Consider the following 12,681-nt stretch of genomic DNA (forward strand, 5'->3'; position numbering starts at 1 on the left):
TCTGTTCCTTTCCATACCATCTTTTCCTTATCCAGGTTAAAATTTACATGGCCTGACATAAATTCTTCACCTAGCCAATTGGCTGATTTTCATAAGCATCTTTATTATTATTATTATTATTTTAAGGATTTACTTAGTTTTAGTTCGTGAGTGTTTTGCCTGCATGCATGCCTGTGAGCCTTGTGTATGGCGGTGCTGATGAGGGAGAAGAGGGTGTTACAAATGGAGTTGTGGATGGTGGTGAGCTGCCATGTAGGTGCTGGGAACTCAAGCCAGGTCCTCTGCAGGAGCAGCAAGTGCTCTTAAACCACCAAGTCATCTCTCCAGCCCTACCCACAGCATCTTCAGCAGAGACCTCAACTAAGTTTTATTGCACATGGCAGTGACTATCTGCTGTCGTGGCTGTCTGGGTTCCAATCTCAAGAGTTGAGGCTGTGGAATTGGGAAACGGGGACACACACGCCAGGTATTCGTCATCTCTAGTCTTGACTGGTGGAAAAAGGCCACAAGTTACAAGCATTTAGTAAAATGAAAGATTAACACCATTTAGAAAAAATATAAGGAATAAGTATCTGATTGTGTAAGAATCAGAACTTTATTTTAAAAAGTTATATTATCCTGTCTGGGTGGGTGCAGCACACTCACCACACCATGTGAGGACATGCTCCCTTCATGCACAGTGGGTGGGTTCCAGGGTGGAAGTCAGGCCCTTAGGCTGTCACAGCCAATGCTTTGACCTAATGAGCCATCTCTACGGCCCAAGAACCTCAACTCTGAGTCTGTACCTCTAAGCACAATGAAAAATCGCCTTCTAGACGCCTCTGGTAGTACTTTTCTCAGTTTATGAAAGTGGGCAGTTAATACACGCTGAAGTTCAGTAGTTGGGTTTTTTATTTTTTCATGCTGCTGAATATTTTAACTGGAAGTAACAGTTAGAAAACAATCATTACCTGGAACTCAGAAATAGCCAACCCTTTTGCACTGTCTAGATAATGCTACATGTAACACAGTGATAAAAAGAGTTTTTTAAAACCAGCTTGAACAACACAGGAAACTCTAAAAAACACATATGTTCAGACTGACAGTCACAAAGCAGGAAATGTGGAAGGAGAGAAGAATTTGTCTTTACCTCATTGGAAACACCGGAAGAATGATCTTGAACATAATCCAGAGCCTTTTTAGGAGGCTGGGTGTAGATGCACCACAGAAGCAGAAGTGGAGAGATGGGATGGAGGAGAGTCAATGGCAGCGAGTAATGGACATGTGGAAAAGGTGACAACAGTTAGAAATCGAGCATCAGCTACACAGAAAGAGTGTCGTGAGTGGACAAAGTGGCAGCCTCGGAGGAGGAAGAGTGCAATGTCTGCAAATATTCCCAAGCACTGTGCAAAGCTGCTTGTGTTCAATTAGTAGATTTGTAAACGTAATTCGTCAAATCCAAATTAGCACTCCCAGTCTTTGGCCACAGCAGATTGCAAGGTCTATTAAGGAAACATGGGAGGAGTAAGTGGAGGGCATGCAGGTGGGTGTCCCTGTGTGGCTGAGGAGGGTTGCAGAAAAAAGTGCCGGTAATTTGGGCTCAACACAGAAATCGGTACATTCTCTGGAAACTCTACCCAATTACAGCAAATACATAAAGCAAAACAAGAGAGCATTTTCCTAGTGAAATAAAATACATTCTAATAAGAGGAGATGCCAGAAAAAAAATAGGAGGAAACAATCCTCTCGTTAGGTAATAGAAATGCCAGGAAATTTTGTTTAATATTCATTTACAGTCACATTTGATTCAGTTCAATAAAACATATAATGAGGCTAACCAAGATTGCATTGTAATGCATAAAAAGGGCTCTCACAGCCATCCAGTGAGGAATATGTGATCAGCATATTTATTAAGTCCTTATGTGATGTGGAGAAAAATCTGAGTTCTTATCAAATTGCTGGGCAGAGTAAGTGACATGCTATTATTCAATAGCTTAGGGTTTGTAAAAATGCATGTTACAGAAAACATGAAACCCACAAACAATTCCTCAATAGAGAATCAATAGTTAAAGGAAGTGATGAGAAGCCTGAGTTGACCCTGTCCCAAACAGATCAATCAGACCCCATGAGGACCACACTAGGGGCTTTAGGCATGGGAGTCTGGAGATCAGAGATCTGTTGGTGGCTCATGGGCAAAACTATAAATCAAGGTCCACAAGGCTTCTTAATTCTCTCCTTTTGTTACATCTCTCCTATTCAAAGAATCATTTTACAGGGGGAATATTTACAGTGGGAATATTCTGGCAATCCATTATAGTCGGAACTGCCCAAAGATTTTTCTTGTTGTATGAAAAGCCTAGGTTTAATTTCTGACAATTTTGGGCAAATTCCTTGACCTTTCTGGTCTATGTTCTTCTTATTGGAATTGTTGCATCAGGAAGACTCAAGTCATTGGCTTTGGAACCAATCGCTCTGTGGTGGCTTGATAATTCCTCAGCAAACAAGAACTGTAGTAACAGTCTTCTTGTAGATGGCAAGGTACTAGTTACTGTCCAACTAGACCAAAATGTGCTGTACACAATACAGCTCTCCCCTAATCTACCTCAACATGATAGATTTGCAATTAACTGAATGTGATTCTAATGCGTGATTAGGAGAAAACATACGGGAAGTGAATGAACACATTTAGGCATTTCTGGCACCAAAGCGAATTTGCACAAAGCTGGAGCACATGTATTTTATCCATCCAGCTTTTTGTTCTCGACATGACATGTCTCCCTTCTGACAAGAATATGCTTTAGAAATCAAACAACATCCTCCTATTTGTCTAATAGTAATTGTCTAGCCTCACTTACCGGACGTCCAAACTCCAGTTCTGAAAAGAATTTATACCAGGGCTCATTTTCTAAATCTATGTCATCTGGATTTATGCGACCAGTCTAGAGCAGATGTGAAGGAAAAGGGAAGGAAAAGGCACACTGAGCGAAGTGAGGGAAAACGCCGTGTGGTATGAAAACACACGCGCATCCACACGCAAACATGCATCGGACTCGTCCAACAAACCTCAGCAGGACAGAATGGAGAAAGTAAGGTACAATGAGCAAAATGAGGGTATGAAAATGAGGGTCCGTGGCATCCCTGGGGTCCCTGTCGCCACCATCGCTAACGTTTTAGCCTGACGCATGAACTAGGGAAATTATACTGGTAGTGACAATGCGGAAGGATGGCAGGCCAGACTATGAAGACAGGTCCAAACGAGGAACCAAGGGGCTCTCCTGGATGGGTCAGTCTGCTGACCCTGAAGTCACTGGCAACCAGCAGCGGCAGCAGTGGTCTGCAGTATGCAGACATTGCAGATGGGGCGGGCTGGAACATGGAATGGTGGAGATGAGGGTGGAAAGGCAGGGGTCCAGGAGCAGGAAGAACCCCAGCAGAGACGGCATCTGACCGTGCCTTAGCCTCGGAACACAGGCTGAGCTCTGCTTCCCCACAGCATGAGAGAGGGTGAAGAAGGAAGGAGCTCACCCGGGTGGGAGAGAGAGCTGGGGCGCTCGGACTCTGACGGGGTGCGGGGACACAGCTCCGGGGCGGAGGGGAAGGGCTACGCAGGCCATCTGTTGAGGGCGACACCGAGAGAGGTTTCCGGCTGGGTTCCCGGGGAACAGGTGTCGGAGTTGTTGGGAGAGGGGGCTGTAAGAGAGAGGGGTGAGGAGACACTGGTTCGTTAGACAGGGGCTCTTGATGGAGCCTGGAGGGGGACACCAGCTGGCTTTAGTCCTAGAGACTAATATTTCAGGAAGGGACTATGCCTGGGCTGACCGAGGGGAGCAGAGTCCTTAAAAATGGCCCACCATAGCAAAGATCTCAAGGTCACAAGTCTCTCCAAAAGTGAAGATATATCCCATTTTGTGATTCCATCTCCTCATGAGGACTTGGAGCTAAAGGAGGGTATGGGTAGAACCAGGCTTTTCATAGTAGGGAGGGAAGGAGAGGGAGGGCATGGAGTCTAATTGACTTGCCTGTCAGGTGGTTTGTGAATGTTGTGTTTAAGATAGAAATGCCAGGGGTGTCAACATAAACAGTTGAGAAAAAACAAATACAATTACTTGAGCAATAGAACATGTACATTCAGCCTTTCCTCAACCCGGTGATACCCTCAATGGTTTTTTTTTTTTTTTTTTAATATATACCCGCTAGATGATGTCATGCTGGTTGCTTTTCTATAAAATGGCACTTGAAGTATCATATATGTGCACTACTGCCTCTTTGATATATCTCATGTCCCTAGTTAAATGTGTATAGTTGCATAGTACAATATATCAAGTCAGAAAAAATTCTAAGTTTTTTGATCTCCTAAAAGCCATTCACTCCAGCCAAGCGAAAAGCTCTGATACCCACACACCATCCAGGAGGGCTTCTAAACACTCACTACTTCAATCCTATATTATTCTTAGAATACTTACGGATCTCAAAGATTACCACTGAGTAGCTCTATAACCCTATAATGCTGGGGGCGTTGACATATTCAGCATTCCAAAAAAAGGCCACCATTCTGTCATGAGCTTGTTGTAGTGTTTCACTGTCATTATATTACAGTGGTTTTATTAATGCCATTTGGTCTACAGTGAATGATACATTATTCCCACAACATTTTCAGTGGTATAGCTTTATTTTAATATTTTTATGAAAGAAGAGTGTGATATTATAGTAACTACACACAATGATAGAAAAGTTCGAGGCATCATAACAAAACAGTGCAGAGGCCAAGCTTATGCATTATATGTAGTAGTAGTGATTAGAATGTCTGCAGAGTAACCCTGGGATATGCTTGGGACTGATGCTGGAATAACACTCCATTGCAGCACTCTTGTACAGTGGTTGATGGTATCCCCGTGTGGGTATCTCGATGGGCAAATGAAAGAATGCATGTGTACACAAAATACTACACTGTCAGTCAAGCACAGAAACTGTCTTTTTAGTATTATTTTACTTTTGGTTATGAGGGTTTTTTTTTTTGCCATAAATAACAATCGAAGAGGCTATTCTATTAGAAAGAGAAAATGCTGCAGAAACTCTTGAGATATTGCTGTGGGATGTCTTTCTGTATGCTGTGAATATGTGTTACTCTCACTGGTTGATAATAAAGTCATTTGGCCAATGGCGAGGCAGAATGAGGTTAGGCAGTACATTCAAACTGGAGATGGAGATGAAGAAGGGTGTAGTCAGGAGACACAGTGAGCTGCTGCCAGGAGAAGCAAGATGTAAGAGAACATGTGACACCATGAAGCCACATGGCGATGCACAGATTAATAGAAATGGGCTGAGTTAAGTTGTAAGAGCTAGCTAGCAAGAAGCCTGAGTCATTAGGCCATACAGTTTTGTAGTTAATATAAGCCAGCTGCGGGACCGGGCAGGACACAGGAAAACTTCCAGCTACAAGATATTTATCCCAATTTATGTCAATATTACTGTTGGTTTCCACTTTATAGTTAACAGTGCAATCTGTAGAAATAACATCTTCCAGTAATCTATTCCCATTGAATTAAAAAAAATTACAATAACTATTTTCCATTGAATTAAAATTTTCGATTCAGTAGTTATGAGTGTTAAGATTTTGTTGGTGATAAAGTGTTACTTTCCCCCAATTATTTAGAAGATGTTCTCTGCAGTGTGTAATTACTTCATGGCATAACTTTGCTGGAGCCTTTATCGTTGAACAGGTAACGTTAGAGAGAATTTACCAGGAACTTTGTGCTGTTCAGGGGGGTGTACTATTTCCTTCGCAGGATAGTTCCTAACACTGTGCACTTAGTGGCTATGAGCTCTCGACTTAAAACCTCTGCTTTCAGCTACAGTGTTTTCTTTTGCTGGGGGAAGCTAGAAGCTTTGGAGGGGGGGAAGCTTCAAAACACTATGAACAGCAGGGGGCAGCAAATCTACTAAACAAATAGGCAAACAAGCTTTTTACCTTCACCTCGACTTGTAATTAAAGAAAACCTCTAACAAATGGATAGACTGCACATCTCCGTTGTAGAGATACATTTCTATAATAGAATCTGGGGAAAAGGAGCCTATGTCTGTCATTCAGCTCCAAAACTTAAAATAGCAATTTCCTGTTATTAAATTTATTTATTTTTAAGTACACATTTATAACGACGTTTCTATAGTTGTAAAATTTATTAAACCTTGCTGTTTCACAAAGCTTCAGTCTATAGTCACGGCGAGCAACCTGCTAGAATCTGCACAAACAGTGACAAGTCATCCTGTCCGATTCTGGGATGCAGTGCATGGTGCACACTTGAGCAGAGCCTTTGTTTTCTAGGCTGGGTGTGGAGGCACACACTTGCAATTGCACGTACTCAGGAAGCAGGGGCAAGAGGATGGTGGGTCTGAAATCAGCCTGGGCTACATAGCAAGACCTTGTCTCAAAAGAACATTAAGACAAAACAACATAACCTTCAAAATAACCCTCAACATATTGCCCCCCCCCAACCCTCCCAAAAAAGGCCGTACCAGACCCAGAACGGTCTCTTTGCTGTGGCTGACCTATTGAGTCCCTTTAGTTATAATCTAATGTGTTCTGTAGGAATCTGGAGCTACCGCTAAAGGACAGAGAAACACTGCAATGGCCAGCGACACGTGCGGACGGTCAGATAACTGGAGCATAGGCTTCATCGTTTTCCTCCCATCAGGGAAACTCTTCTTCGTCCCCCGCGAATATGAACACTTCGGAATCCACTAAACGGCAGTTACCTCCCCGTGTGAGTCCCACATCGGCATAGGAGAGCTGATGGATATCTTGTTTTGCTCCTGTCCATTTTACAAACCTAGCAACTTCTGCTTAACACGAACTATATCTCTGGTGTGAGAGGAAGTGCCTCAGATACGCTAAAACCAGAGCTTACATGTGCTTGTTCTTAAGAGGCTCCCCAGGATGTATCATTTAAAGTTCTCCCAGCTTAAAAGTCTTTAGATGCTTTTGAGGTCAGAGAAACTCTCCTGCTTTTCAGTCTTCTCATTGAGTACGCACTCTCTCTATGATCCTAAACACACTGGAGAACCCAGGAGTTTGTTCTTGTAAATGCTCATTGGCTTTTAAGCGTCAAGTCATGGGTTGCTATGCCTTCTATTTATTTTGTTTTCGTAGAAAATACTATTGCATAATGGGATCATTCTTCACGGGTCAAACCATCAGATAAAACTTCTCAAACTTTTATGCTTTAATTCTTGGGTAGCAATTTTTGTTGATAAACCATATTCACTGGAGGTTTACATTGTGTTTCAACTCATCTAATATGTAATCCTTTCTGCTATTATTATTATATGTAAGTATGGCTACTATATAAGGGGTAACAATGTTTTTGCAGATTTTTTTATTTTATTAAGCATAAAAACAATTAACATGGCTTATCTACAAGTGTATCCAATTCAGATGATTGCTAATGCTTTTATTAATATGATCCCAGGAGAGTTGCTATGATTGTCATATGGAATCTGTATACTGGAAATACAGTCTAATCCGTGGGTCAGATCAGCTAAAGACAAATTTCTGGGGATTGCAAGCCTTTCTCTGGATCAGACATTAGGCCCATTTAATCAGCACTGAAATTTATAATTAAATGAATATTTGATTATGATTATTTGATTATTTAATGAACTTATGAGCTTCAAAGAAATGCATTTACTTTTTGCCTTCCTGTTAAAGCTCATTCATAGATGGATATGCTCTCAGTTCCTGAGGATGAATGCAATCTTTTTTTTGTCAGGGTTTGAGAATTTCTGTTTGGGCAGACATGTTCCCTTTGCTTCCTTCATACCTCGTGGAATCACAAAAGCTGAACTAGAGTTATTGGTGACTTCCATCTGTGTCTTGATGGAGACTCACAGGGCCTCATAGATAGATTCAATCTCTCACCAATTTTACCCATCAACTGCCAAGGTAACACCAGTTCACATTCACTTAGTCACTCAAGGAGTTATTTACTGCATGCCAGGTATTAGGTTAGGGATGGAGGACAGATAAATGCTGAGTCAGACATGGTACCTGCTTTCAAGGAACCTAAAGCATACAGCGAGGAACCCAGGCAAGTGAACAAGCATGAGGCAAGGATGTCAAAGTGGGAGATCCTGCATGTATCCAGCAAGGAGAGCTGTAAAGCCACTGCTGAGGGTGAGGAAGCCCCTAAGGAAAGTGTGCCTCTGACAAAGCGGGGTGTGTGTGCATGAAGCTTTCCATAAAAAGAAAAGAGAGGTGGTGAGGAATCCTTCCCTGGAAGGAAGATCAAACCATGCCAAGGTCTGATGAGAGGGAACCGAGAGCCTTTTGCGTAGCTGGCAGGGAGTGAAACCACAGGATTTGGGTAGGTTTTGTTTGTTGTTGTCCTTTGGTTTTTGTAAATTATATCAGAGGAGTTAGATTTTGTTCCAGGGACAAGAGAGAGCCAGGAGGCTTTTTAACAAATTATCTGGAGACCGGATTCACTAACCAGGGAAAAGACCGTGTCATGGCAACACCGACAACAGAAAGTTGTCGACTAGAAGGAGTACTCGGTCATGACATTTCTCCCTGTGAGGAGGAGAGTGAGGGGGACCCAGGAAAATAGGGATGCTGACGGGATTCTCTGGGAATTGAAGGGAACGGTACAGAATTGCCTAGCTGTTTATATAATTTTCAAAAATTAGAACTGAAAAGAACAAAGGGGGTGCTCTCAAAATACCTCCAAGTAAAAAGACAGAAGATGCATCCATAAGACCTTGAAATCCACCTGGTGTTACGTCACTCTTACCTAGCAAGCCCACTCTCTTTGTCCTACAGCCTGAGCCTTCAAGACATTTAGCTGGTCTCTCAAATACCATTGCTCAATTTGCGCCCCCCTTTTAATTTAAAGTGGGATGAATTGAGGGTTGATTAAAAAAGGTAATAGTCTCACCCTATAAAAATGATAATTTAACAAGGTTTGCCCAAATTATATCTTTGATTCTCTCATATCATTTGTCACAACACTGTCTTCCAACAAAATGGTTTAGGAGGGATAAAAATATAATCCTTCCATTCTCATTTCCTTCCCAGCTACTAGTTCCTTCCACTCATCTTTTCCTGTGGCTGAAGAGATTTATCTAACAGCAGAATCTCTGGTCACACCCATCATCCTGACCTCCCCATCTCCTTAGGCCAGTTAAGAATACTGGGCTTGCATTATAGTTTCTCTGAACCCAGCTCTGGGGTAGAGGAAGGTAAGTACCACTAACTTATTATATAATTAGTTAGCCACTAATTATACTATACTCTAAAACAATCAAAGTATGGTGTGGTGACTACTTGCTAATGGCTTCCTGCTCCGAGGAGCCAGCACAGCAGTGAAGTGCACCAAACAAAAGTTTGCCTAGGCCGAACTGGTTTCAGCGCGTGCCAGCTATGTGGCCATGTGGCCATGTGGCATTCAGCTGATGCTGTGTCAGTCTCGATCTGTAAAACAGGAGGTTGGTGCATCTGCTTCATAGGGTTGTTGGGAACACTACATAAAGGGATAATTTATACATAAAGATAAAGGGATTATTACTACTTCTAGAGCCTGGCATGTAGTTGGTACTCACAGATGCCGTTATTGCTATCACTGTTGTTAGTACTTTAAAACAAAGAGCCTTCAAAGCTTTCAGTAACAGTGAGGGGGCCCCATAAATGAGCTCTCATGGAGAGAATTCTTTAGACATGCTTCTGTTTCAGCCATTAAAAGGTTTCTTATCTTCAGTCATATCATCACTCCAAGAGCCTCAAAAATCATTAAAGCTTCTCTATTATAATTCAATATGAGATTCATTATTTTGTGATTTGCTTTTTCAGAATTAATATTGTGTCCCATTGAATTTTGGTTTGGAAATTTCACTGTCTTGATATTTAGTTAGACAAATTCAGTGACGGGGTTATAATCTAGAGCCTAGTAGAATCAATAATGTTTCTGCCTTTTCAGTTTCTCTGTTGCAATCTTATCATTCAAAGAAATTTTTGAATTATTTGAAGAATAGCAGTTGAATTATGTGATTGGAAGATTTTTGAGCATACTTCTCAAGAACACAAAAGCAGGGTTTCAAAATCAAGGACACAGGTTGAGTGTGGTAAGGACACAGGCTGCCCAACTAAATCTCAGGGCTGACCTTTCAGTCTCTGTGTTAGTGTGATGCTCTGGACCTCTGGAGGAACACACAAGGGAAACACCAATGGGGTTTATCTGGAAGCAAGTTTGGACATACAGAGGAGCTGCTGGGTTTTAAAGAGGTCTTGAGAACACTGAGCTCTGAGGCAGAAACAAGGGAAGCAAAAATGATGGGCAAGAGGACCCAGAGAGCAGAGGGCCATGGAGGAAGCGGCTGTTAGCTTTAGCAGAGGCAAGCGGTCCTCTCTGAGTTCATACATCGTTTAGTTTGTGTGTGTTCAAAGTAAACAAAAAGAAGACTACAAAGAGAAATACAATCTTGATCCATTAAAGTGGTAATCAATCAGGAAGCTTGAGGCTTGGTGACCTGAGAGGGATTTAATAAGAACCAATTAAACAACTTGTTATAGAAAGTGTGTTTGGGAAATTTTCCTCTTAAGTGAAAGAAATAATAAGAAACCAACATAGAAGTCAAGGGATTCATCTGCCTGGGTCTGGACATCAGGGATATGGATTCATGATTTTTCACACAGGCAAGCTAGAATAGCAATTAAGTATTTCATGTATAAGTGCTGGGATTAGGCACAGTTAGCTATATGCTAATCATAATGAGTCCTGCATCAATATGCTACTATTCAGAGACAAGGTACACAAATCATGATTAGGAATAAATGCAATTCCTCAATAATGAAAAAATATGGGGGTAAAATTCAGGTTTACTTGGGAACCCTGGAGGCCTAGATTTTGACCAATGACAAGTGCTTACGGGTCTTTCATGCTGCAGAATGGACGACTTCCCAGGCTCATATTCAAAAATACTCCTTGGTTCCGATCGGAATTTTCTGGTGTCCACCTTTCTGTCTGGAGGGTCCCAGTCATGCCTGTAAATGAACAGCAAACCACATGTTGAAACAATTTGTGTGCATAAAACCCCTGTGAAATACCGCCCACAGTCAAATTTAACATTATTTATTGAGTGTGTGTGTGTGTGTGTGTGTGTGTGTGTGTGTGTGTGTGTGTGTACATGAGTGCATGCACACAGGGGAAAAATTTTTGGGAGTCAGTACTTTCCTTTCACCACAGGTTCTGGGGATTGAACGTAGCTCTTCAGGCTTAAGCAGCAAGCAATTTTTCTTGCTGAGCCATCTCTCCTACCCTGAGAGACTACAGCAAACAAAACCAACACAACTACAACATCTCTCTGGTTGAAAATGTATGAAAAACACCACATATGCTTAACTTTAGTAACTAAATGGTCCATTAAACTCTTCCCTTTAGATAATTTTTCCTTCTGTTTTGACCTCTGTGACTATGGTTGTAAAAACTCACAGAAGAGGTTTGTAGACACACGAAGAGGGACATGTTGCTAGACCCATGTTGCTGTATGTGTCTGAATTTAAAATAAGTGGCAGTATGCTCTGCGAAGCTTTGTCAGTTAACTACCTGGTGACCTGGCTTCCTTGATCCAGGGGGACAAGGAGGAATGCACATAGCGTGTTTGATCTTCTTTCTTGCAAATGGCATCTGAATGCATGTGTGAGAACTACAGCTGCATCTCTTGGGCTGGCATGCATAGGGATAAGCAGAGTGGTGTGGGGACCCCTTGGTGTGAGCCTTGAAACACACCAACCCCCCCCCACCACCACACACACATACACACATACACACATACATACACACAACCCTGCCCTCGGGAACTGATTGCTTCCTTGCATTGGTAACACTGAGAGTCTGTCATGGGCTCTTGACAAGTGCATTTTCACAGTAGGACTCAGAACACCAAGCTCTTCCGGGCAGCTAGAACTAAATCAGAAAACTTCCTTTGGAGAACAGGAAGGATTATTAAATACTTATTTACTTATATTTGAGAAACAGGGGTGTTTGATCTTTTGAGTTGGGGAATCCCGAATAGAGTGAAATTCCTTCTCCACAGAATGGTGGACACAGAAGTGCTCTAAGAGAGAAAATGAGAACCAAGTCCTAGGTGTAGAGTCAATCAACAAGCTCTATCCGGTAGAGCCCTCACACCTTCCCATTCACACATGTGAAGCTGTGTCCTGCTTGCGGTTTGAGCAACAGAGCAATAACTAAGACAGTATTACCATAGAAAATACTTTAAAAACCAGTACTATAAAACCCAGTAATAATAAACACCCTTTCCATTACTGCTTATTCATTACCAGTAGAGATAGCATAGGATGTGTCTTTAGGGGAAGCTAAGGTTGGATCTTGGCTTGGACACTCTACCTATACAAACAGAGCAAGTTATTGTAATCTTCTAACCGGTTTCTTTTGCTGTAATATAGAACATGTCCCATTGGGTTGCTATCAGAATAAAATGGTGTAATACAAGGAAGCGCTTAGCACAGTGTTTGCTCATAATGAGCTGTCAGGAAAGATTACCAGTAACTAGGACTATTAGCTACAGTCCTCCCAACATAACACAATTGAGATGTGTTCATAAAAAATTATTTGGGTGTGAATAGCATATTTAAAAATATTTCAGTGGAGAAATGAAAATCAGAAGCAGTTAACATAACTGGTGGAATGA

General features: G+C 41.8%; 1 protein-coding gene across 50 annotated transcripts in view; it reads right to left on the reverse strand.

The window, feature by feature from the left end:
• Nucleotides 1–12,681, reverse strand: part of Sorbs2 (sorbin and SH3 domain containing 2) — a 206,028-nt gene that overhangs the window by 42,398 nt on the left and 150,949 nt on the right. For 21 of the 50 annotated variants that reach the window (XM_076553413.1, XM_076553411.1, XM_076553414.1 and 18 more), the window contains 4 exons: nt 10,897–11,011; nt 3,505–3,669; nt 2,835–2,918; nt 1,130–1,186 (listed from right to left, as the gene is read on the reverse strand). In XM_076553413.1, the coding sequence (XP_076409528.1) occupies nt 1,130–1,186; nt 2,835–2,918; nt 3,505–3,669; nt 10,897–11,011 (421 nt within the window). The remainder of the gene's footprint in view (nt 1–1,129; nt 1,187–2,834; nt 2,919–3,504; nt 3,670–10,896; nt 11,012–12,681) is intronic. The other 29 variants (XM_076553416.1, XM_015998005.3, XM_076553419.1 and 26 more) reach the window with 7 other exon arrangements.

The sequence above is a fragment of the Peromyscus maniculatus genome, chromosome 17 (assembly GCF_049852395.1).
Source record: "Peromyscus maniculatus bairdii isolate BWxNUB_F1_BW_parent chromosome 17, HU_Pman_BW_mat_3.1, whole genome shotgun sequence".
Lineage (NCBI taxonomy): Eukaryota > Metazoa > Chordata > Mammalia > Rodentia > Cricetidae > Peromyscus > Peromyscus maniculatus.